The sequence below is a fragment of the Delphinapterus leucas genome, chromosome X (assembly GCF_059928025.1).
Source record: "Delphinapterus leucas isolate spDelLeu-1000000601 "Yukka" chromosome X, BTC_Dleu_Yukka2, whole genome shotgun sequence".
NCBI classification, from domain to species: domain Eukaryota; kingdom Metazoa; phylum Chordata; class Mammalia; order Artiodactyla; family Monodontidae; genus Delphinapterus; species Delphinapterus leucas.
In genome coordinates, this window is record NC_143150.1 from 54,209,696 (window position 1) to 54,234,358 (window position 24,663).

The window sequence follows — 24,663 nt, forward strand, 5'->3', positions numbered from 1 at the left end:
TACTGTTACTGATACATCTTTGGGCCAGAGAAATGCCAGTGTTTATCCATTTGCATAGTTTCAAATGGATAAAACCACAGAGATATGGCTATTTTGGAAAACAATAGGGAAATAAATTTAATATTCTTAATACAAATATAATTGGTACTATAATAAATTTACTTTAATTCCATTAAAAGTTCATTGGTTTGCTATAGGCTGCCTAGAACTACTGAAGAGGATAGCAACTCTTTCTGAAATATTCAACATTGTGATGTCATTTAGATTCTATGCACTATTTCAAGAACATTTCTTTCAGCATTCATTTGTAGCACTGTCAAGGGAAATACAATAAAAAATGGATTACATGTATAATGACCTGAGCCATTAGTCACATATTTGACAATAACCTTGAAGTCACCAAGTCCCTACCTACTTTAAAGTTATATTACAGAAAGGAAAGTCATGTATTTAAGAAAGTATCAACTCTCTTCGGAAGAAAAGAATTTACATTAAAATATTAACAGCACTGGTGTTAATCTTGGCAAAGCCATGCACAAGGTTTAAGATATCATACGTTTATTTTATCTATTTGATATTTAGCAAAGACTATTTAATAGAACAATGATATTGTAGCATATGGTTCTTTTTTTTAATGTTAGTCCCAAGAAAAGTAATTCCTTCCATTGACTTTTTTTTCTTTGTTTCATCAGATTTCAACATTAGGAACAGCTTGTTTGTTTTTCCTCTTTGACAAAAGAGTACGTACTCGGGAAGGTCACTGAAAATGGTAGTGTCTTGATACTAACTTCTGTCTTAAAGGATTTTTTGTGGTGATGTATGATAAATCTATCTATTTCCTTTTTTATGGATGTGTGTCATTGTCACTATTCTGTGTCCTCCAACTAGGAGAATAATCAAACTACTTGACTATATTATTTGGAATAAGCATTCAGATTGAAATGTTTAAAAGTGTTAACTTAGGGGCTTCCCTGGTGGCGCAATAGTTAAGAGTCTGCCTGCTAATGCAGGGGACACGGGTTTGAGCCCCGGTCTGGGAAGATCCCACATGCCATGGAGCAACTGGGCCCGTGAGCCACAACTACTGAGCTTGAGCATCTGGAGCCTGTGCTCTGCAACAAGAGAGGCCACGATAGTGAGAGGCCCGCACACCGCAATGAAAAGTGACCCCCGCTTGCCACAACTAGAGAAAGCCCTCGCACAGAAACGAAGACTCAACACAGCAAAAATAAATAAATTAATTAAAAAAAATTAAAGTGTTAACTTAAATTCATAATGTTATGGGCTGGAACAAAGGAGATTTTTTTTCACCTTTAAAATAAATATATTTTATTCCTTGCCAGGAGACTCCATGGAAAAAGATAAACAGTATATGAACATAGAAAGCATTGTTAAACAATTTCAATGTACAAACAGAGCCAGAGAAAGTACATCACAGGCTTGATAATATTAAAAACAAATTTCCATTAGTGCTTAAATGAGAACTAAGAAACTGACACTTGTATCTGTTAACCACTCCACCCCAGCCTCCACTCTGCTTCACAGTGATTGAATCAGGCCAGAGGACGCAGATTCTCTACCTGTGACTTTGGGAGGCAATGGAAAACCCCCCAGTATCAAGCAGGAATCAGGAAGGATACAGAGTTACATGGTGCAGGTGGTAGACTAGCCCGTCATTATCCCATGAAACCTCCCTAATGGCTTGTGAATAGGTAAACAAAAACTTTTATTAACACGGAAAAGTGTTTCTGCCTTGGAGGCTATCATTACTGTAAAAGTGTACCTCTAAAAAAATTGTGTAGTTATGTCATTAAACAAGTAATAAACCACTTTTAATTTAAAGTGACATCAACAATTGAACAAATGACATTTGATACCTGAACTGGCAGTTACACTATAATGGAATTATCTTCTGCTAGTACAGTGAATTTGTTGTATACTTCACTGGGCAGTTACACTATAACAGAATTCTCTTCTGCTAGTACAGTGAATTTGTCGTAAACTTCACTGGGCAACATGAAAGAAAAGATGTGGTCTGAGAGCATCCAGAGGGCAAGCACAAGCTTCTATACTTACTAAAGTAGAGCATCTTTAGCCTTATCTTGCCACACTGTACAACAGTCCCATTTCCTTACCTTGATGCCTTGGTCTGTGAAAGCAAGACAGTTATCTTTTTGACCCTTTCTTAACTGGATATGTAAGTAATCTGTTCCATAACCTTGGTGTCTTGGTTATTTGGAGTATGCAAGACAAAAGGAAAGCACCAAACGTACAGGAAAGAACAGAGTTATACTTCTGTATGTGCAGAGTCTTCAGAAGCTTAACCAGGGGGAAATAATTTTGACTGGGTCTTTGCCATGCAATCTTGAGTGTTCGAAGAGGAGAATAGAAGCTTTTAACTGGTTTTGGGTTGCATGAAATGGCTGATTTTTAGAATTAAAATGTTTGTACTTCTAGGTAAGTTAGACAGTGAGGGGTATATATTGATACATACGAAAACTTCTTGGTCCTTCTTGAGTTTGAATATATTTTCAGTCCAAAACCTAAGCAGCAGTAAAAATGTATTTTCCTAGCATTTTAAATCCCAGGAGTGAAGGTACTGGGGAATGTCTGAAGTAGCTAGAAAGTGTCTTATGGCAGCAGTGGTGACTGACCGACACCGCTGTTCTCCACGGAGCTGGGCGAGGTGCTCGGACTGTGCTCTGCTGTGTTCCCACTTGAGCTTGGGGTCAAGGGTTCATGTCCTTCAGAATTCTACAGCATTTCCTGAATGAGAGGGGGCATCGAGCCAGGAATTTCCATTTTCAATGTAATTACACTTTCTGCACCTTTAGCACTGATGCTGTGATCTGTGATTTTCATGAGGATCTTTGGAAACATGTGAGGCTTGCTGGGTCGTCTCTTTCTGATATAAATTTTTAGTGCTTCCAGCAATGGTTCTTGTAGCTTATCTAATTTTGTTGGTTCCTCAAGGTCCTGGCAGTCTCCACAGATCAAGCAGATGGCGCTGAGAAGGCCTGTCTCCGTGTCGTCCATCTCCAGATGTAGGGGCTGGCTGGCGAAGGTGAATACGAGGTCGGTCAGGAGTCTGATCCTCGCGTTGTGCATCTGGGTTCGATTCAGGGTCAGGCCGTCTGAAAACGGCATGGTGTCTTGCTCTGGGGTATACCTGGTGCAGATTCTCAGAATCAGGATGTCCAAACAGGCTGCCTTCAGCAGGGTGATTTGGTCTGCGATGGTCAAGCCGGTGAAGCCTGATAGACGTTTAGCAAACTCCACAATCTTAATAATGCACTTGGTGGCCGGTTCACTGAATTTGTCCCAGAGGCCCAGGTCCAGTCGGACTCAATGGTCAGCACTGGAATTCCTGTTCCTGAGCCTCGCACATGCCCAACCTGTGCGTCATGACCGAGTGGGAGGAAACGCCCACCCTACTCAGCGGCTGCTAAACCCCCCGCCCGGGGTGCCTCCTCCAAAGGAGATTTAATTGAAGATATCAGGGTGGTTATATCCATGAGAACAGATGGATATTGAAACAAATCCTTTCATCAGTTTCCAATTTTTTTTTCAGTCTATTCTTCACTTAGTTTTGAAAAGCCAGGTTTTGACTTTCAGAAAAAAAGGGAAAATCTTAAACAAATGACTAAATATGAGACATATATAAATGAAACAGAAAACAAAATCTGATTCATTCTACTAATGTCCTACTTAATCCTCAAAGCCCAGAAATCTCCTTTACTCCAAAAAAGGATTTCAGTTTCTATATCATATGGGAAGGCCATTTCTTCTCTGTGTCAGGGTGTCTGAATACTGATTAACTAGATGTCATGATAAAGATGGTGGCAAATTTTCTTGAGAGAAGTCAACTGACAAAGTTGTCCAAAGATTACATTCTCTTGGAAATGGGTAATCATTGCAAAAATAGCTCAAATCCTTTGCTCTGTGGGGAATGGAGTTTCAAATGGGCAGTGACAATAAGAGATGGTTCATTCTAATCGAGGCTTTGCTGAATAATTGGAAGTCATTAATGCTAATGCTATCAATGGATGAACAGACAAATCTTGTGGATGATATATATATATTTTGTTTGTTTGTATTGTTAGTCACTAAAACATTGTTCACATTTGTTAACGAAAGTACCAGATTTTTCAGTGATCTGGTTTTTGAGAGGTAGGTTGTAGCCCAACAGTTGAAGCAGATCATCATGGAGGTGGGGGCAGGGTTTGTTGGAGGATGGCCTGAGAAGGGCAGCAAACCTGGGTCTTTTTTTCCTGTGCACATTTCAGACAGACCAAAGAGTATATTTTTTTGCCTAATGGAAGCGAAGGATTGGCAACATTAGACATGGCTTTCTGCAGTTCAGATTTTAACTCAAATGCACATTCTTCTTTGTGGGTTAAGACTGGGCAAGGAATGGAGGCCATGGGATAGTTTTGACATGCCTCTGGATTAAGAGATAATTAAAGAGAGAAAAAAATCAGGGCAGACAATATTAGATAATGCCCAGACAAAAGTATCTTGTCCACTGAATCAGAGAAAGCTCCAGGTGAGGCCATTTATAGTCAGAGTTCTTTTCATAATCCAAGGCTTACCCAGTTGATACTGACGGTATGGGATATATCTTGAGACATTAAGAGGGCCTTACCTCTTACCTATCCTTTCCTGTTTTAATTTAAGGGGAGGAGGAACTCATTCCCATTTGCTTAAATGTTTTTCTGATTCTATTTTAGAAGGAAGTACCATGTCCTCTGAGATCATTTCTGATTCTTCATTATTGACCATGTTTTTAGCAAGATGGAAACATGAAGCCCAAATTTCGCTGATGTTAAACAATTCATGAGTAGCATTTTTAATATCATCAAATAAGTGATTATCATTAGAAAATTCATGATTTTCATCATCAACAGTATCATCATCATTGCCATTATCCTCATCATATTCATTACCATGATTGTTGTAGTAATTTTCCTCCTCTTACGATACTACCTCTTCTGTACAACTGGCACTACCAGTTCCACAGGCCAAGACAGGTATCTTTTACAGAAACACAAGGAACCAACAAAGTCAAAATAAATTTTAATATCTATTAAATACATAAGCTATTGCTATCTAAATTAATTATCAGCATAGTAGACGACAAAAATATTTTTGTCACTGCTTTCCAATAAAAAAATCATGTCTTCTTCTTAAAGTAGCCCCTCCATAGGAAAAAAGCCATCAGTGTTCTATAAGTATAGCTATATTTATATATTTAAGGAGTCTTAGCCTACTCAAATTTACTAGACATATTTAATATCAGCAAATACTACGCCCCATGACACTGATTCCAGGAGTGATTTAAATTATGTCTGGGATCATTTTGAATCAGGAGAAACAATGATATTTTCAAACTACTAGTAATTTTTTTCCCCCTCAGGTGCACTGAATCACACTTTTTAATCAGGATATCAATACACTATAATATCTAAACTCCATACAGAGAATAGTAATGTTTATAAAAGTTCTCCAAAATTAATTAAGGTTATGCCTTGAAAGGCAGACCAGTATTTTTATGCCATGACATCTAGCAACTATGTCAATCAATGAAACAACTGAAACTTCCAGTCTTATTAAGTTAATCAGTTCTTTACAGACACAGCCAATGACAAAGTTAACTAAATTGGTCCCAGTTTCACACATTAAAGCGTAGACATTTTCAATGACGAATATAGCAGTTTAGATAAAATTATTGTAGGCATACGGTCAAAATATATTTTCATGCCTCACAATACTAAAAGAAAAAATTATAAAATTTAAGAGCTAAAAACAATTGATCATAAATAAACCCATTAGTAAAGACATTGGCTTAATAAATGCTTCTTTTAACAAGATAGCCATACTAGTGCTATCATACAAGGCAAACTGTGTTACATTCATATACTGTATCTTCAAAGAGTTCTTAATTTGTCTAATGCTAGAAGATGTTAATTTTTATCATTTCTTATCCTTAACAGTAGCAAATAGTTTTTTTTCAAAGTTTACTATTTTAACATTAGCATTTAACTATTTTAACTAATAATTTTTACACAACCATGAAATCAAATTAAAAAAATAATGATTTTACTACTGAAAAGAATAAACCTTTCTTTACTAGCTGAGTTCCCACAATTTATAACATCTTACAAACAAAAATACTCATACATATTAAATTTATCCTTCTAATTTTTATTCTAAGATTGGAAATTAATTTGGGCAAAGGACACATTTGTTTCATATAAATATTCAATTTATAAAGTGGATTCATTGCATAAGTTAAGATTTTGTTAGTGTTAACAATAAGTGTATTTTCTTGATATATAATAAAACAGAATAAATATTGAAATACTTTTGTGCAATTAATGAATTGTTTATCCCATCTGAAATTAGAAGAAAACCATCTCTCAAGTTACTTTGCTCTATATTTAGCATAATGTTCCCCTTCTAGTTACATAGATAAGAAAGTGACTTCTACACTGAAAATTAATTATAATATTTTGGGAATTATATAAAAGCATTATTACTTCATAAAATCTCTATCAAAGGTGCTAATACTTTTTTTGGGGGGGTAGGAGTTTATTAATTAATTAATTTATTTTTGCTGTGTTGGGTCTTCGTTTCTGTGTGAGGGCTTTCTCTAGTTTTGGCAAGCGGGGGCCACACTTCATCGCGGTGCACAGGCCTCTCACTATCGCGGCCTCTCTTGTTGCGGAGCACAGGTTCCAGACGCGCAGGCTCAATAGTGTGGCTCACCGGACTAGTTGCTCCGCGGCATGTGGGATACTCCCAGACCAGGGCTCGAACCCGTGTTCCCTGCATTAGTAGGCAGACTCTGAACCACTGCACCACCAGGGAAGCCTGGTGCTAATACTTCTTTATGTGCTAATACTTTTCCACTTATGACTCCTAAAGTTTAAGAAACTGTTCAAATTGCATTTATTGTTTAAACATTTGTGAAGTGTTCTCTCATCTGGAATTGGTCATCGTTTGAAGGTTTGGGAAAGTGTTCAAAACACCCTGACTTGTCCTTGGAGTTACTAAAAATAAAAAAAAAATCTGTTCCTACCACACTAGGCTGTGCAAGGGTGGGCTAAAGCAGTAGTTCTCTGCTAAGGAAATTCCAACCCCCTCCCCCACACAGGGGATATTTAGCAAACTCTGGAAATATTTTTGGTTGTCACATCTAAGCAGGAGGGTGCCACGGGGACTTAGTGGGTAGAGGCCAGGTATACCAATAAACTTCCTACAATGCACAGGACAGCCCCCATCCTGTCCTACGCCATCTCACAAGAGGGAATTATCCAGCTCTAAACGTCAATAGTGCCAAGGTAAAGAAACCCTGGGCCAACACACTGAGAATTATGATCCTAAAAGGAAAAGACTAAATTGTATCCAAATACGAAGTTTTACTCTGAAATTAGTATAACTACAATTATACTTGTAGGATCCAGCAAATAATCAGAAGAGCCTCAGAAATATAAATGGAAAGAAACGAATCACATCTGTGCATTAGAATCATTTGTACAAACATCACTTTTCTATGGCAGTAAGCCGACTATAAACATATTTTCATATAGACTATCTTATCTTGTGGTTAATTGTATTTTTAAAAACTCTGAGATCACCAGTAAGTAATACCTAATTTTATGAAAATATAAATGGTTTAAACGTTTCCAGGAGGAGAAGCTTTTGACTTTATTTGTATGCTAGGCCAGAATAGCAGCAAACTAATTTCTATTTGTGACCAATGGAAGTACTATTTAAAATTTCCAAGGTTTACACAGTAGCTTGAAATTATAGGTGGTAAAATCAACACACATTTAAAATGTAATACTTGAAATTAAGTGAATCCACCTAGTGTCTAATGATCAGATCATCTGATACAGAACTGGAGAAATTTGATCTTTGGTTACCAACTAAAATTTTAAAATCAAGTTTTGATTTAGGTTCCAAGACACGTTCTTATTCAATAAGAGCTAAAGCTATAGATGACAAAGAAAAACTGAACATTATGGGAAATATTATATATACATAGAAAACATTATTCTATTTATCTGATATGAATAAATGTCCAGCTCTTTATTTTACATTTGTTAATTTAAACATGGTATTTTTAAATTATGTTAAACAATAATTGTTTATTATTTTTAAAATAAAAATGGTGAATATATTTGATTGGTGACAATATCATATGAAAAAACACAGTGGTTTAAACATCTAGGGTTTTGTAGATATTTTCATAATACTATAATTCTTAGAGTTTCATGCATTGCTTACTGATTTATTGATGTACAGTCAGTAAACATATGTTTATGACAAAATATAAGAAATTTTCCACAGCTCACTACATATCTTAATTAATTTGTATCATATTGAAAAATAATGCATAACCCAGTGGAGAGTACAGGAAAAAACAAGAGCATGATGGCAGAATTATCACTATTTTCACTCTACCAGAAAGCTGCTCTACTTAAATCCCTTACTTATTATAACAATGCCTTTCCCTTATTCTACTAAAAGAGCTGTCATAGATGGCAAAACATATGACAATTCTTGACAGTTAAGGGTTATAAAATAACTGCTTCAAAGTATAAAGTTAGTAGAAAGGAGTTTTTGGTTTCGCTCTCTTTTGAATTGGGACATTTTCGGGGTTTTACCTCCTTTTTTAATACCTACATTAAATAAAGTTTACCAAATAAGGTCATAAATAAGCAAAGGTATTTTCAGTCCTCGTGCAGCTACAAGTCTTAGTTTAAAAGGGTGGGATGAGGGGCACAAAAAGAGGTACAAGTTTAACCATAATAGGAAAATACTGTGCATTTGGAAAGTCACATCTTGATACGATTTTTAGAATAAAATGTTCTCAAAATCAAGTTCTAAACTATAACGTTCACAAATACATTCTGTAGCATTAATAAGTTACTTTGATTAAAGGATGATAATTGGGCAATGTGGTAAAAGAAAATTATTATTTTATCTTGACTAAGAATTAATGTAAAGGTCTTATATGCCAAAGCCAGTATAATATTACATTTCCCCTCTGGAAATCAAAGCAGAACTTAAAATTGTTGGTATCCACAGCCTCTGTACGTTTTCACAACTTCAGTAAGCCAATAGAAGAAAAATGGTTTAAGGAAACATGCACAACTACCAAAAAATCTGCAAAGTGAATGTAGCTACATCAAAATAAATTGTTAAAAGAGGAATCTCTTTATCAATGATGCCCAGTACATTGAGGTTTGTGATACCTAGAAAGTCCAATTTGAAATTCCCTTTAAAAATCCCTACTATTCTAAATAAACACACCAATTTGCTTTGACTATCCTCTTAGAAGGGGGAAGATGCTGCTTCTTGTAAAATATTCTATATATAATAAAAACCAAGGACAAAGCTGCTACAACACTGATCAGAACTAGAGGGGATTTTACTAATAACAGGAAAAAACATCTAATGGAGATGTGAGTTTATCCAATCCCATGAATAATTCTGGAATTTAAAGAAGTTTTCTGGGAGCCTTTTTTTAAATTGAAGCATGGTTGATTTACAATATTGCATTAGTTTTAGCTGTACAGTCTGGGAGTCTTGACATACATTTGCTGAAGTAGAAAATTTCTAGGAAATATTTTTAAAGTATTTTGGAGAAAAAGGTAATGGGAAAAGATATGATTCACTTAAATCTGATTATTAACTATAGAATAACAAAGTATTGACTACAGTTTAGAATGAATAATTTATATAGAATTATGATCAATTACTTTCATGCACATAATAGCAAGGACAAGAAGCCTGAATATTAAAGTGATGCTCAAATATGTTTTGATTATCAAACTATAATTTAATGTAATCACAATTTCTCAAAAATTTGACAACTTGGGATATATATTTTTGAAGTATAGCAAAACCCTATCAATGATAGTAGACTGGTAAACATTTAATAAATACTGGTTTTAAATTCTGAAAAAGACATTCTTCTCTGATCAAAATCATTTGTGGGAGGAGATATGGGGATATATGTATACATATAGCTGATTCACTTTGTTATACAGCAGCAACTAACACAACATTGTAAAGCAACTATACTCCAATAAAGATATTAAAAATAAATAAATAAAATAAAAGCAGGTACTAAAAAAATAATCGTTTGTGATTTGGTAAACTGCCAAGAGGTGGAAGAAAAACAATTAATATAAAGTTAAGGAATCTAATAATAAGCAATTTGCACTTTAAAACATCATTACTCTAAAACCAAATGTATACTATTAAACCTTTGGATTATTAAACTAGCTGAACTCTATACCACATTTTGTATTTAGCTTGATTTTTATTACCACCAGAATTATATAGGTTTGTAGTGATTGCTATTAACTCTATTACCTAGATACTTGAATCTCATTCAATTATATTTATTAGGGACTATACTAAAATATTCAAGCTATCTCTAAGAATTAAAGGCAAGTTTCAAAATAAACATACTTGAAATGTGTTTACTAATTCATTGAATCGCTTTTCTTTTCATGAATAATGTCATATAAAAGAACAGTAATCCTGATATGCGCAATTGACTTTTAAAATAGAATTCTGCATCATATCTGGTTCTATGAGTCAAGGCATATAGGACAGTTAGGGGGTGAAATTTAAATTTATCTTTAGAAAAATGATTAGCTCAACTAGAATAGGATATGGGCACTCTTAAGTCACCATCAGAATACACCTGATATATATATACAATATATAATATATATCTCCTGATGGTGACATAAGTGCCCATATTTATCTATCTAAAAATATATATTTATATTTAGTATGTATGTAAAAAAAGTTCAAAACCCTGAATGAAGTCCAGGCAAATCCATGAAGAAAACCAAAACATATGATGCAAAAATAATTAAATGATTATTGGTGACATCAGGTTTTTTAATGTTGGTGAATGGAGAAACAACAACAGAGTACAATTTGATACTGCATCCAAGTATCCATTATTATTCTCAAATCAGTATAATGAAGGAAAATATAAACTGTTCTTTTAAAAGTATTTATGAAGAATATGTCCATGCAGATAAAATCACTATTCTTCTCTTACAAAAACCACTCAAGGCTCTTATCTACAATCTAATTTTTAGTTCGAAAAGATGTGCAAGAGGTTCTCTAACTCATCAACTGTTTAGGCTGTACTCAAATGGCCTCTAGATAAATAGGTACTCAGGGAAAACAGTGTAGAAAAGGAGAAATGGGGTAACACATTTAACTTCTTAAAACCTTAATTGTTTAGAACCTTGGCCAGAGGCTAATCCCTCCTAATTTTTGTGAGTCAAAGCTTGGAAGCAAAGGACAGATAGCCTTCCTATATTTAAATAATGATTAAGGAAATCATATGTCCAAAATAAAAGAATTTTTAATGAAATTACATCTGCTTTCCATGCCATTCTCTTGCCTGTTTAGCTTTAGTGAACACTACATGAGATGAACAATGCCAGCTCAGAAAAGGATTCACCCTACATAAATTTGATGATAGCATGTCTGCTGCCAGATAATTCTTCACAAGCCAATCTTTTGCCAATTGAGCTAACTCAGAATTGTTCACCTGAGAATTGTTCAGCTAAAATAAATGGAGAGTCCAGTTTGAGTTAGTGCAAGTAATAGTTTACTTCATTAATATGCAGGAAGTGGCAGCTTTCTGGCTCAAGGTAGTTCAGACCTTTAGGAAGAATAGGAAACATAAAATGGCAAAGAAGAAATTAGACATTTTGGGTTTTATGTATTGTGACCATATATTCTTGTGTCCCTGTTTAATTATTAAGAGGTGCCCTTTCACTTTTAAACTTGTCCTTATTTGGAGGATAAATTATGTGGTTAACCTCATTTTATACAACAAAAGTAAATAACAGAAAACCAGGTGAGGATAAAATAGAGGCTAAAACATATATATACACAAAGATATATATAAGGCACCCAAAGATAATTCTCTTTTTAATCTACAAATTGAATCTGAACTCTACAGGTCAAACCGTTTGTCCACTGTGTCTGTGGAAATCATTTGAGAAAGTAACACTTAAAATAACTACAAATATTGCCTAAGCAATAATCAAAATAAGCAGTTATCTTTTAAAGCAACTAGGACAGCAAATCCAGTTATTTGTGAAACAGAAATTGCTAATGTGTGAAATCATAGAGCTATGCAGTCAGTTATGTGCGGGGGAAAAAATCTTCCAATATCATAGTAACACAAAATACAAAAGCTGTTGTCAGTAAAAAGAATTGTGGATAACTCATTGTGGCAATGCACTGCAAATATGGGTGAATCAACTATCACTAACCCATTGGAGCAATTAAGTTTAAGAAAGCTTAACAATTGTGGCAGATGAAACAATTGTCAGTAAACTGTGTAGCAAACCATGAAGATACTTTGAAATAACTCTTGAGGTTATCTAAAACAATAGTTTATGTTTACTTATAGCTGAATCTAATTAATACACTATGCCTTAAAATGGGGAAACAATACAAAAATAATTGCTTAACCAAATACCACAGTTGTCTCATAATATCAGGGAGCTATTTGGTAAAATGCTATTTTTACATTAATCAATACTCAAATAAGGCCAGCCACTAGATTGTAGGGTATGTAGAAGATTATCTCAGACAGGAGTCAATTTTTTGCCTCAAACCTTTAACAGTCTAGATTACAGAAGGCCAGACATAGTTAAAATGAGATTACTATTTACAAAATACCAAATAAAACAAGTGGAGAAAAATTTTAAGTTACTTTAAACTACTTAAATTTGCCATAGTATGATTATATTTGTGTAGAATATACAGCTCAAGAAGTCATGTCTATTAGATAAATAACAAAAAATCAGATTTCTAAGAGTTAAAAGGATTAAAATGTCAGTTTTATTAATCTAGCTATTTTGCATGTAAACTGGTTTTCTATGTGAGACCTCTAGCTTTATAAAAATCCTTTCGTTTTACCAATTAGGTATTTGATCTAAAGCATCATTTGAAGGACTAAAGCAAAACTCGAAGCAGCTAAATATGCCTGAAAACTCAAGACGGGTTTTCTGGAGAAAATAGATTTCAGGGAAATGTCTAGAATCCTAAAAGCTCCAGATGGATAAGCTAGTTCAGCCTATATAGAAGCCATCCAACAATGTTTCAACTCAGTGCCATATATATACCATCCTCAATGAGGAAATTTTCACTTTTCCAGTCCCATGAGTACTTCTAGTTAAAGATACATTCCCATACCACTACAATGGCTTCCAAAGGCTTAAATATGATAGGATGGTCATCGCTACTTCTTTGACTTAGAAAGTTCTAGACTGGTTTTGGAATCTAGGATAATGAGGTATTTGAAGGGGTGATATGGTTTTGAGGAAAATGCTATGGCTATCTGTAGCTGATCCTTTAGGAATCACTTTCCTCAGAGTAAAATTAAAAGATTTGAAGGCCTCCTGAAACTCACAAAATCTGTTAAATATTTAAGTCCTCAGAGAAAAAGCAGTGTGACACCACTAAATGAAGTCAAGAATATAATAATCAAAATCAGAATTTTATAGTTTTTTTGTGTATTCAACCAATCTAAGTAGCCTTCATTTCATATTTACTTATGGAAGGGAGTTGAATATCTAAGTTAATCGAATATTCATTACTTTGTATAATCTAAACACGATTATATTTTCCTACTTTTTGATAGCTATATGCACTCTCACATTCATCCATACAATTATTCAGTGACTTCAATAATGCACTATGTTCAACTAAAATTAATCTATAAAGTTCTACACTTCTTTATTTATAATCCATTAAATTGTTTTTTTTTTAATTTTTTCATCCCTGGATTGTTTAGAGCATCACTTTGTTCTTCTGTTAACTATTTATTTCATTATTTTCCTTACTGACAGCAAAGCTCTTCTTGTCCCTGACTAAGCTACTTTAAATGGATACTTCTAAGCAAACTCTTGTGCTCAGTGAATATAAGGGCCCCCTCCTAAACCAGGAAAACATACTAGTATCCATGAAAGTGTAGTTCTAGCAAATATCCTGCTGCAAAAATGGCTTTTGAAACCTATTTAATTTAGAATGATTAAAAATTTAAAAATTCAAATTTGTTATTATATATCTCTCCTACAGAATCCACTGCAGAAAGACAATTTTGACTGACTTACAAGAAAAGAAATAGGAAAATAGAAAAGAGTTTTCAGTGTGAAAAAGAAAAGACAAGATAGGACATCTAATTTTTTAAAATGGCATATGAATGAGATGTAAATAAAGCAATTCCAGATGGTAGAAGCTGTATATGAGAAAGTATTCACATTAGCAATATCATAGTCATATGGAGGGCCAGGAGGAGGGAAAGACAAATGAGGAGAAGGAAACATTTGATTCAAGAGACAAGTTAAAGAAGGTAAATGGAAGTTTGTTTTAAATTGAACTAAGTCAAGAAATAAATGTGGAGCCAGTGGCACTGATTGAGAAAGAGAATAATGCTGTCATATATTCCTCTGTATACATATATAAAATATGTGTGAAAAGTTTAGGTTGTAAAATAAGGTTTTTAAAGAGTATAGAGCATAATTTTAGAAAAGTTGGAGGAGGCTACAATCTTAAACCAGAGAGCAAAACCAGTAACTACTGTTTATAAAACACTTTTCTTCAAGGCACTCAGCAAATTTTATGTATTTTTCTTATTTCATTAATTTTTATAATATCCCTGCCTGTTAGATAAAGATAATTTTATTTTCACCATTATATAGAAGAGGAATTGGAGGCATAGATGACAAGTTTAAGAATTAAGATAATAGAAGGACTTATGTAATTACCACCACTAGCACAGGAATTAACATTTTCATCAAAAAGATTTTACTTCCAGTCTTGAAATTGTTTTTCAGATAAATGTTGTCAGAAAGTATCACTGCCACAATTGCAGACCTAGTAAAAAATAAAATATCATGAATTAATGAGAGTGCTGGGTGAAAATCTACTGAAATTAGATTGGGAAATTTTAACTTGTCTGAAACTGTGAACACTTAAATATAATTCCATGTTCTTAATGTCAGAATGACCAATTCAAGATAAAATGTTCTTTTAATACAATAAATGTTTTCTTCCTTACTATCATTAGTGTAGAAATATATTCCCCATAATGCCTTGTTATTAAGCTCCCTGGGGACAGTGACTATTTTTCAAACGTATTTTTATCCCTCAAGACTTTGTACACTGGGCACTCATTAAGTATATGTTAAATTTAGATGACTGGAATTAGACTTAGATGTTAGTTGGTAGTCAGTTACCGTTACAACTAAGAAAATACTTAGTAGAACAGCTTTCCATTCTTTAGAGCTTTACTTCATTCTATTGGAGAAGCTTAAAATAATGGAGTTCTATATTTAAAATAAGCAATAGGATAAGATATGTTCATGAGAACATCCTCCATAAAATAAAATTCCTGGTTAAGTGAGATCTCAAGGACAAATGTAAATTAGGTGAGATAACCTAAAACTTCATTTTACGCATTCAACTTTTAAAACTACTTGTTTTTTTGAATAAAACAAAGTTTAAAAGTAGTTTTTTCAAAAGGTTTTTTATTTCTATTTCCTATTCTATAACCTTGTATTACTTTTCTTAGTTTACCTGCAAGTTTACAGACATCTACATGCAGCAATTAAAATGTAAACACTTTTTCACTGTGTTAAAAAAGAAGCAATAGGTTTCTTATGACTGATTATCTAGAATTACATCTTACATTTCACAGCAAATGAAAAATATATGGACAGCTATAGTTTTATTGTTTTAGTTGCTAAAAGACACATTTCTGTGTGCTTGCATGTGGATATTATATTTTGATGCACTGAGCTCTCTAGTAATGAATATTTAACTTTTTACGAAGAAAAACAACCATTATCACATAATTGTGGAATAATATTGTTGGAGATATATTAATTTCTGCAAGCAAAAGACCAATGTATAAAGAACACTTCAAAAATAGTTATTTAAGCTCTGTGTTTTAAAATTAAATTGAACTTAATACTTTCCTTCCTCTGGTACCTTCTATGGGCATTCAGAAACTAAGACACTTCAACAAAGATATACTAAAATTTAATTTGTGGTCAAAGCAGTTTATTTTCTCTATTATGCTATCGAATTATTCACACTTTTTTACTGATTTATGAACATGACTAAACTGATAAATGTGAAGGGAGAATACTAATTTCTTTTGTATTTGATTTTGAAGTGAGAACTATTTTTCATATGCATTTTATATTTTTTGATAAAGAATAATTTCTTCAAAATTGGTCCAAATTCACATAAAAGCATAAAGCATAAAGCTTGGTAAAAGCATAAAGCTATTTAAATTATTTTATTGATCGAATTAAGTCAAAATCAGAAATTTCCCCCAAAATGACCTTATTGCTTTTATCATCACTTCTGAACAAGATGTTATCACCTCTGGTACAAAAGTTTTACCAATCCATCATTTTTTTTGGTCTAAGATTGAATGAAGGATCATAATTCAGTTCACTAAGAGTGTTGTTATACAGTCAGTATAATGTTGCATAGATCAAAAAAATAATTTATGCTGAACTAACTACACACATTGGAATGTTTATTATCTCAGATTTTTAGCATCGATCAGAATTATGGGAGCCAAGTAGATCTGTATAACCAAACCTCATGTTTTCATGAAAGAGTTATATAATTTTGTTGTATAATTAAATATATATTTAATAGATTTTAAGTCTTTCCCTTTGGCAGGCACAAAATTAAACATAAAATTGTTTTTTATTTAGATACAGTGAACAATAGAATAACAGATCAATAAACCTGTGCCTAATAATAATCCATGTAAAATTTAGCAGTATTTCTTATAGCTAGTTGCTATTATCAGGTCAAAGGGCAGAATGTGAGTAAATTAATCAAAGCTGGGGAGATACATTTGCTCTTCAGAATCTTAGTTTATAAATTCTAGAATTGAGCTATCTAAAATGTCCTACATATATGTGTTGCATGTGGGACTATTAATAACACGTGTATTTAATGAAAGGCATTAGTGGACTGTATTAACCAGGACTCTGATAATAGCAATGAAGTCAAAAGTTACTTAATCCTATTAGTGTCACACTCTCATTGTAATAAGACCTGACAACATTAATAAAGATCCATTTATGAAGAGAATGAGTTTTATGTTGTCATTTTTCCCCACTGGAGGTGCACTTTGATAATAACTCCTAGCTTTCAGGGACCTAACAGTCATTAGCATTTGACTGTCACCTTTTTTACTTTTTAGCACAGATCAAAAATGTTAATCTGCACATCATAGAATTCAGAGAATATAAAATCAAATTATCTTAAAGCTGAAAGGGTGAACTTCCAAATAAAACTTCATTTTATAGTTGAAAACTGAGAAAATCATTGTATTCAAACTCTTCTGAATATCTTTAGAGGCAACTTAGCTTTCTAAAGCAGTTAAATACATTGTTTGTTATAGCATATTATGTATATTATAGCATATTATAACATTGTTTGTTATAGCATATTATGCCTGCAATGGCATTAATGAATTTTACTCACTCCTCCTGATACTACACACTACTTTGATCTATTGATACATATGATAAAGAAATATTAATTCCTTTAGAATAATAAAGTTTGCTTGCTCTTTAGCTCCATGATATATTATTTGATGTCTCATTCTTGGCAAGTGTATTCAAGGTTACTAAATCTAATGGTAGATAGAATTTTCACAATTTGGATTTTCTAACCCCAGATTTCAAAGCAAATCTAAGTCTAACCTAAGTTTCATAAATCCAAACTCTTGATCAACAGGCAATATGTTTAGTTCTCATTTAGTTTTTAAAGTAAAAACCAAATATATCTTATTTTAAACAAAATAGAAACAAGGTCCCAAACTTTGATTATGTGAAAAGACTCTGCCCAAGATTAATTTTTTTTGAGGTGGATGTAAAAGATGAGGATGCTTTATGAGATGGGCAAAACTGTGTGAGGGCTTTGAGTCGGGTCACGAATCTGAGAAAAATTTGATCTTCACGCTCCGTCAGCACAGTCAACCTTTGAAACATTGTCATGCCTGCCTCAAGGGGACCAATCAACACACTGCCACTGGGCTAGTATAGAAATATTATTGCTGATATATGTGAGGGAAGATGAAAATCTGAAGCAGAAAATGAAGACATATGCAACATCATTACACAAACTAATTTCCCCTGAGTTCCAACCATGGAAAGAAGTAGATCCCTGTGGTTTATATCTATATCCTGAGTCAGATTGGGTGCTTGAAGTATATTTCTATTTGTGAATGTACTAGCTTCCCTGACAACAGACTTAGAATATGAAAAAAAGCTTTATAAGTAACAGGCTGTCAGAATAATAAGGTGGAAGTTAGAAAGACATTATAACTTTCTACTCCTGGACAACAGCTCTGTCAAATACTACTAGGGCTCAGTGGTATATATTTATTAGATAGATGACACATAGATGCAGGTAATTATATATATAGTATACAATATGTATGTAGGTATAGTGTACACGTAGTATATACTATATACCATGTATAACATATATTTTAAAATATATTATTTAATAACATTTAAAAATTATATGTTTATAATATATATATAATATTTATAATATATAAAAATGGCATATATATACACATATACATATATGTGTGTATATAGAGATATATATAGTTATAGGTCTTTAGCATAGCTAGTCCAAATTAAGGGAAATTATATCAGAATGTCATGGGGAATTCTCATTATACCATGTCTTTACTTGAGACAGGGAAAAGGGAAGATTTCACTTCTGGATATTTTTTTAAGTGGCAATTCACATCAAAAACTTTTATAGATGAAGCTTTTTTTTTTCTTTAGAGTAACCTAATCTCTCAAAAATTTGAAAATTAACCTTGCCAAGATCATGTGGATAAGTTTAATTTTACCATAATTTTCTTTGTACTAAGCAGAATCACTTGGTAATCATGTTATTCATTCATTCCTCACTTTCTTTTTACTTTGTCTTTTTCCATTTTCTTCTTCTTCTTTCCTGTTAAACTTGCTGTGATCCTCACCCTCAAGGTTATCTATCTGTCTCTTTCTGTCAATCAAATCTAAGAGTCAGAAGACCTTATTCTGGTTCCCAATTTACTAGTCATATGATCATAAACAAAACAAATTATTACCCTGAAATGCAATATCCAAATTTTTAAAATGTGTAATAATAATGCTTTCCTTGTTTATGCCAAAGCACACCTAATATCATAAAATGCATAAATGAAATTAAAATATTTATATATTAATTTTTTGAAGATCAATATTGCACGTTTTGCCTTATGTTACTTTTTATTATATACATTTGATACATTTATCAAATACCTTTATTTTCAGATAATTATCTTGTTAATTAACATAGATTTGTTAATAGCAAGACAACTGACCTAATTTTTCCTAGAATTTTTCCCTATATCTCCCCCTTCTCTCCCTTCATTATCTGAACTTTTCATATAAATTTTATATTTCCTTAGTTAAGATAAACTGTGATTTTGCTATTCTTGTCTACTCAACAAAAACAGAACAAGTTAACATTAATTAAATTCTCAACCTATTCTGCAGGAAAGGTCTTTTAAAATAAATTAGTATGGTTGGCCTACTTACTTTCAAATTATAACACTTTTTAAAATTTATGGATGAATCATAACATGTTTCTTTTTTTTCTTTTTATTTAACCTCCCTATCCCCCCTCCCCCAGTGTACATACCACTTTCATGACAGGACCTTTTTGCAAGTCAAAGTGCACTCAGTTAACCCATGAGATGGCCCTCTGCAAGCCCAGGGCTATGCTTTGTGTTCCATAATTATTATTTTTAACAAGCAGTCAGGACAGTATTTGCCCATTGGGCCAAACAAATGCCCCAGTACTTAGGTACATCACTTTTGGTTTATCACACATTCTAAAACAGAATGAAACTGTAGAGCATGTCTATTTCTAAGACTCATCTAAGAACCTCTAGTGAGCCTGTCTTTATGTCACTTGCTGATAATCTTTCAAAGAAATTCAAATGAAAATAGATTTTAACAAACCTAAATTAAGCCAGTGGGTTTATTTGTTTTTTTTTTAATTTGAATTTGTTAAGCAGCTTTCAAGACAAATCAGAAATTTCTTGGAAGTTCATTAAGCTGCCCTGAGGGAGACATTACAAAATTATTCTTTCAGTAAAGCACTGCATTTCAAAATAACACATTTGTCAGGATTGTTGGGTGGAGAGACCCTATTACTAATTCCTGATTTAAATTTGGTAAGGTCCCATTTTGATTTGAATCTGTCAATTTTTATTTTCCAAATAAATTGCTTTTCTTTGTTTAGGCTGTGCTCTCCAAAATAGTAGCCACTTACCACAGGTGGCTATTAAAATTAAGATTAATTAAAATTAAAAATTCAGTTCCTTGGTAACAGTAACCACATTTCAAGTAATCAATAGCCACATGTGGCCAGTAGCTACCATATTGGATACCACAGATAATAGAACTTCCGTCATCACTGCTGGACAGTGTAACTGTCCAGTCATCTACTGGACAGTGTAACTTTAGAGATAGTATCCACTCTGCTATGCAACTTACTGTTTAAAGTAATAAGCCTCACATTTCTATAAACAGTCAAATGTTTCAATGCATCTCGAAAAACCTTCTATGCAGGTGTATCTACCCTCTACTTAGTGCTTATTCTTCCCAATTCTGCCCCTGTGAAATTTATACCATCAATCTCATATTATGACTGGAGAAACTAAAAGTAAGAAAGATTAAGCTGGAGGTGGCTTGTCTAGTCGGTGGTAAGCACAAAATTGTGATCTGTATCTTTCTGACTTCTGCATATTTTTGCATTTCATCAGATAAGGAGACACCATTGCAAGGACCTTACTTAGAAATGCTTATTTATAAATCATCCATCTGTTTTCAGTTTTTACTTCTTATATTCACACACAAATCTGCATTTCACTTGAAATCACTCAAAAGATCTTCAGAGTTCGATTTCTGAATGTATTTATAAACAAATATATCTTCACAACATATCAGCTTCATCTGAGCAGTTTTCCAATATTACACAACCTCCGTGCTAAAACCTTCAGATGATATTCATCAAAATATCTTATTTATGTGTTCTTTGAATAATTTTAACATTGGTCATTATGATAATCATAATCTGTTAATGCATAGTCAGAAAATGTTTATAAAACTTTGAAAATTGCTTGACCATATCTATATTATACCTGCACATTTGTTCTTTTACGCATTTGCCAAGATCATTCAAGTGCATTGTACTATATCACATACCCCAATCTGAGTTTTCTACTACTCTATGTACCATATAGCCAATTAAAAATATTCTCCCGTTCGCATGATAAATGCAGTCTCTCTGCGCATATTTCAAAGAATACCAAATATTCCATCTATTCTTCCCTCTGCATTTACCACCCCAAGACCCAAGTCAAACCAAAATAGATTCCTTAGGTTAACTGAAACTCTTTGACTGAAAAATTGACTTACCCTTTACTGCAAATGAATGCTCTGTGTTTTCAAAGAATTGGAACAAAATGAAAATACTTAACATTAACAAGACATATCTAAAATTTAATCTCATTTTGTTACTCAAGAGATGCTTAAAGATCTTGCTTTGACTTGAAATCAGCATGAAAAATATTTTTTACTACTATATCTGTGTAGAAATGCTAGTAATAAAAATGTTCTATTCACCCCCAAAATAAATGTATTTGGCTTCTTTTCAAAGGACAAGATAAAGCTTTCTGTCTAAAATAATCACATAGAAAACCCGATAGGTTTATGGATTCATTCTTGATGTTTAGATTTGCTTGTTTAGGCCAAGTTTGAGGCAAAGTCATGACTAGACAGATTAAAAGTAAGATACTGTGTAGGTTATTGATTTGTAAGCAGCAAGGCTGAACTCCTTGTCTGACAGCTATAATAGATTGTTAGTGGAAACACAAATAACTGCTTGAAAATGAATATACATAAAATGAAGATTCATAAACTCCATGCAATTGCAAAAATTGCATTGATAAATTTTCTTTGCTATGCTTTACTTAAACTTTGTAAAATTGTGGTGATGGCTTACTCAAAATTTGAAGTACACTAAGATTCTTTTTTTTTTCTTCCCTTTAAAAAATGTGCTATCTTTAACGAAGCATTTTTGAAACGCACCTTAATTAGTTGGTAGTTTTGAACTCCGTTTATTCCTATGTCAGGATCAATGGCTGCTGGGAGAGCATATCGAGAGTTTATAGCTGAGTTCTCTGGAATTGATATGTTGATAACCGTTGCAGGGAATAATGGTGCATTATCATTTATGTCTTCTATGAGAAAACGTATTTTAACCAGTCTAAATATTTCATCTGGCAGAACGGCAACCTCCACCTCATAAAAGCAATGGGTGTCCACTAAGACACCAGCACATAATTTCTCACGATCAATGCGAGCTCCAGTAGTGAAGATCTCACCAGTACCCTCTTCAATTCGAATCAGTGGCACATCTCCGGTCTTGTACACTAACTTGAACTGCATAGGAGTTGTTAAGGACTTGTCTGGAATTAGCGACAAGTTGAGGTCTTTCAGCAAGTCGCCTATCAGGACGTTTTCTGGCATTTCTTCCCGGACGGTGTAGTTCTTCTCCTGGGCGCCAGACTGAAACACGACGCATGCTAACAGGACCGCAAATATATACGTCCCGGACAACAAGTCCATACCAGGCAGGATTGCACTAGTTTTTTTCTATCAGTCCACAGAGAACTGCCAAAGAGAAAAGAAGAGAAGAAAAGAAAGAGAAGAGAAAGAGGAAGAGGAAGAAGCAATTATTAAGGCCAAGCATTAATGTATGTTAACTAAATGCTCAGTTTTAAATTAAAATTACTAAATGAAATAAACAACAAGGTCCTACTGTATAGCACAGGGAACTGTATTCAATATCCTGTAATAGATCATAATGTAAAATAATATGAAAGAGAAACACACACACACACACACATATATATATACATATATATAACCAAACCACTTTGCTGTACAGCAGAAATTAACACATTGTAAATCAACTATACTTCAATAAAATAAAAATTTGCCAAAATCATTAAATGAAAATACTAGCACGAAAAACACTGTTAAAAAAACTAATGACAGATTTGTTTGAATTTAATATTATGCATTTTTACATCAAGATGAAAGGTAAATTAAGCAAGATACGTTGAGTAATTATGAGACCCAGAATATTTATAAGGTGTTCACCATTGATAAGATATATAAAAGATAATATTATAACAAGACAGTTAAAAGTAATAAAAATAATTTAAAACATTTAATTCAATAGTTAAGGAAAAGTAAAGGGATATGTGTTACTAATAACAAAAATATAATCATTTACTCTTTGTTACAATGTGGTTTTCAAATGCAATTCTTCTATGTGTCATGAATGTTTTATACAGTGTTCTGTGTGTTCAGCTCTGGGCTTCAAAATGTAAATATCGATCTAGGTTAGGAAGTTTGGATTAATAAGAAAAGTCCTTTCATAGAGGAGAGGGTTCAATATGGCAAATGCCTAAACATGGGAAGAACAATCATGTGAAAGAGGATTAAGGTTGTCTTTCTTTGGATGAGAGGAACAAGAATAGGTATAAAATTACAGGGAGGCAACTTTCAGATCAACTTAAACAACTGCCTATTAAAGCATTCTGGAAAAAAAATGGTTTTCAGGAGAGATTGAATTCCATATATTTGGAGGTACTGATACAGAAGCTGTATCACTAGTTTAGATCTACATATTTATGATTTGTTAGACAATATTCAAACATTCAATGAGGGAACTGGAGTGCAAGGCATCCCAACTCTGAGAGTTTGTTTATAGATTGCATAAAGTAGTCCATGTGAAAATGGGTTTTCACACCTACAGACTGACATAAGAATTACCCAACTACATGAAACAGCTTGACTAGGGTTTAAAAATAAGAAAGGCATTTTAAAAGACTTTATCAAGTTAAAACAGAGAGTCAAAAAAAAAAAGAATATCTCTGGCTCCTTTCCCCCTCCCTGCTTATTATTTTTCATTCACTGAAATCTGCCACTTTATTTCAGTTCTCTAGTTCTTCTGAAAAAATTCAACAAGGAATTTTTATTTCTTTATAAATTGCAAATTTGTCTTCAGTTTCCTTTATTAATTCTCAATTCCTATTCTCAAATTTATTTGGTGGATACAGTCTCAATTTGGTATATTAAATATCTTTTAATATCTAGCATTATGAAACATTTTAATATGCTTCTGGATGTTATTTGTATGTTATATAAACACAAAGTGAAATTTGTGTTACACTGCTTTAAATCCTATCAGATATTATATTTTTATAATTAAGTAGGGATTAATGCAGCTCTCAATTCATTCTGAAGTTTTAAAGAATTAGCTAACAGATGGTCATTTAAAAATCCATTATGGAAAACTATTAATGCACATAGGTATCTAATTAAGGAAGTTCTCAATTTTTATTGGTAATTGATAACCAATTAAAATTTACAAAAATTTTAGTCATAGTTCTACAAACAGGAGGACTCATGAAATGATATAAATAACTTGCTATGGATA

At 32.9% G+C, this 24,663-nt stretch overlaps 1 protein-coding gene and 1 pseudogene across 1 annotated transcript in view; both read right to left on the minus strand.

Annotated features, from left to right (window-relative positions):
* The window catches only part of LOC111178253 (protocadherin-11 X-linked), a 107,179-nt gene extending 84,248 nt beyond the window's left edge, over positions 1–22,931 (minus strand). Inside the window, exon 1 of the mRNA XM_089904914.1 lies at positions 22,242–22,931. Coding sequence (XP_089761040.1) covers positions 22,242–22,781 — 540 coding nt within the window. The 5' untranslated portion in view covers positions 22,782–22,931. The remainder of the gene's footprint in view (positions 1–22,241) is intronic.
* Positions 2,668–7,298, minus strand: LOC111178191 (retinoic acid receptor beta pseudogene; annotated as a pseudogene).
* Positions 22,932–24,663: the final 1,732 nt, after the last annotated feature.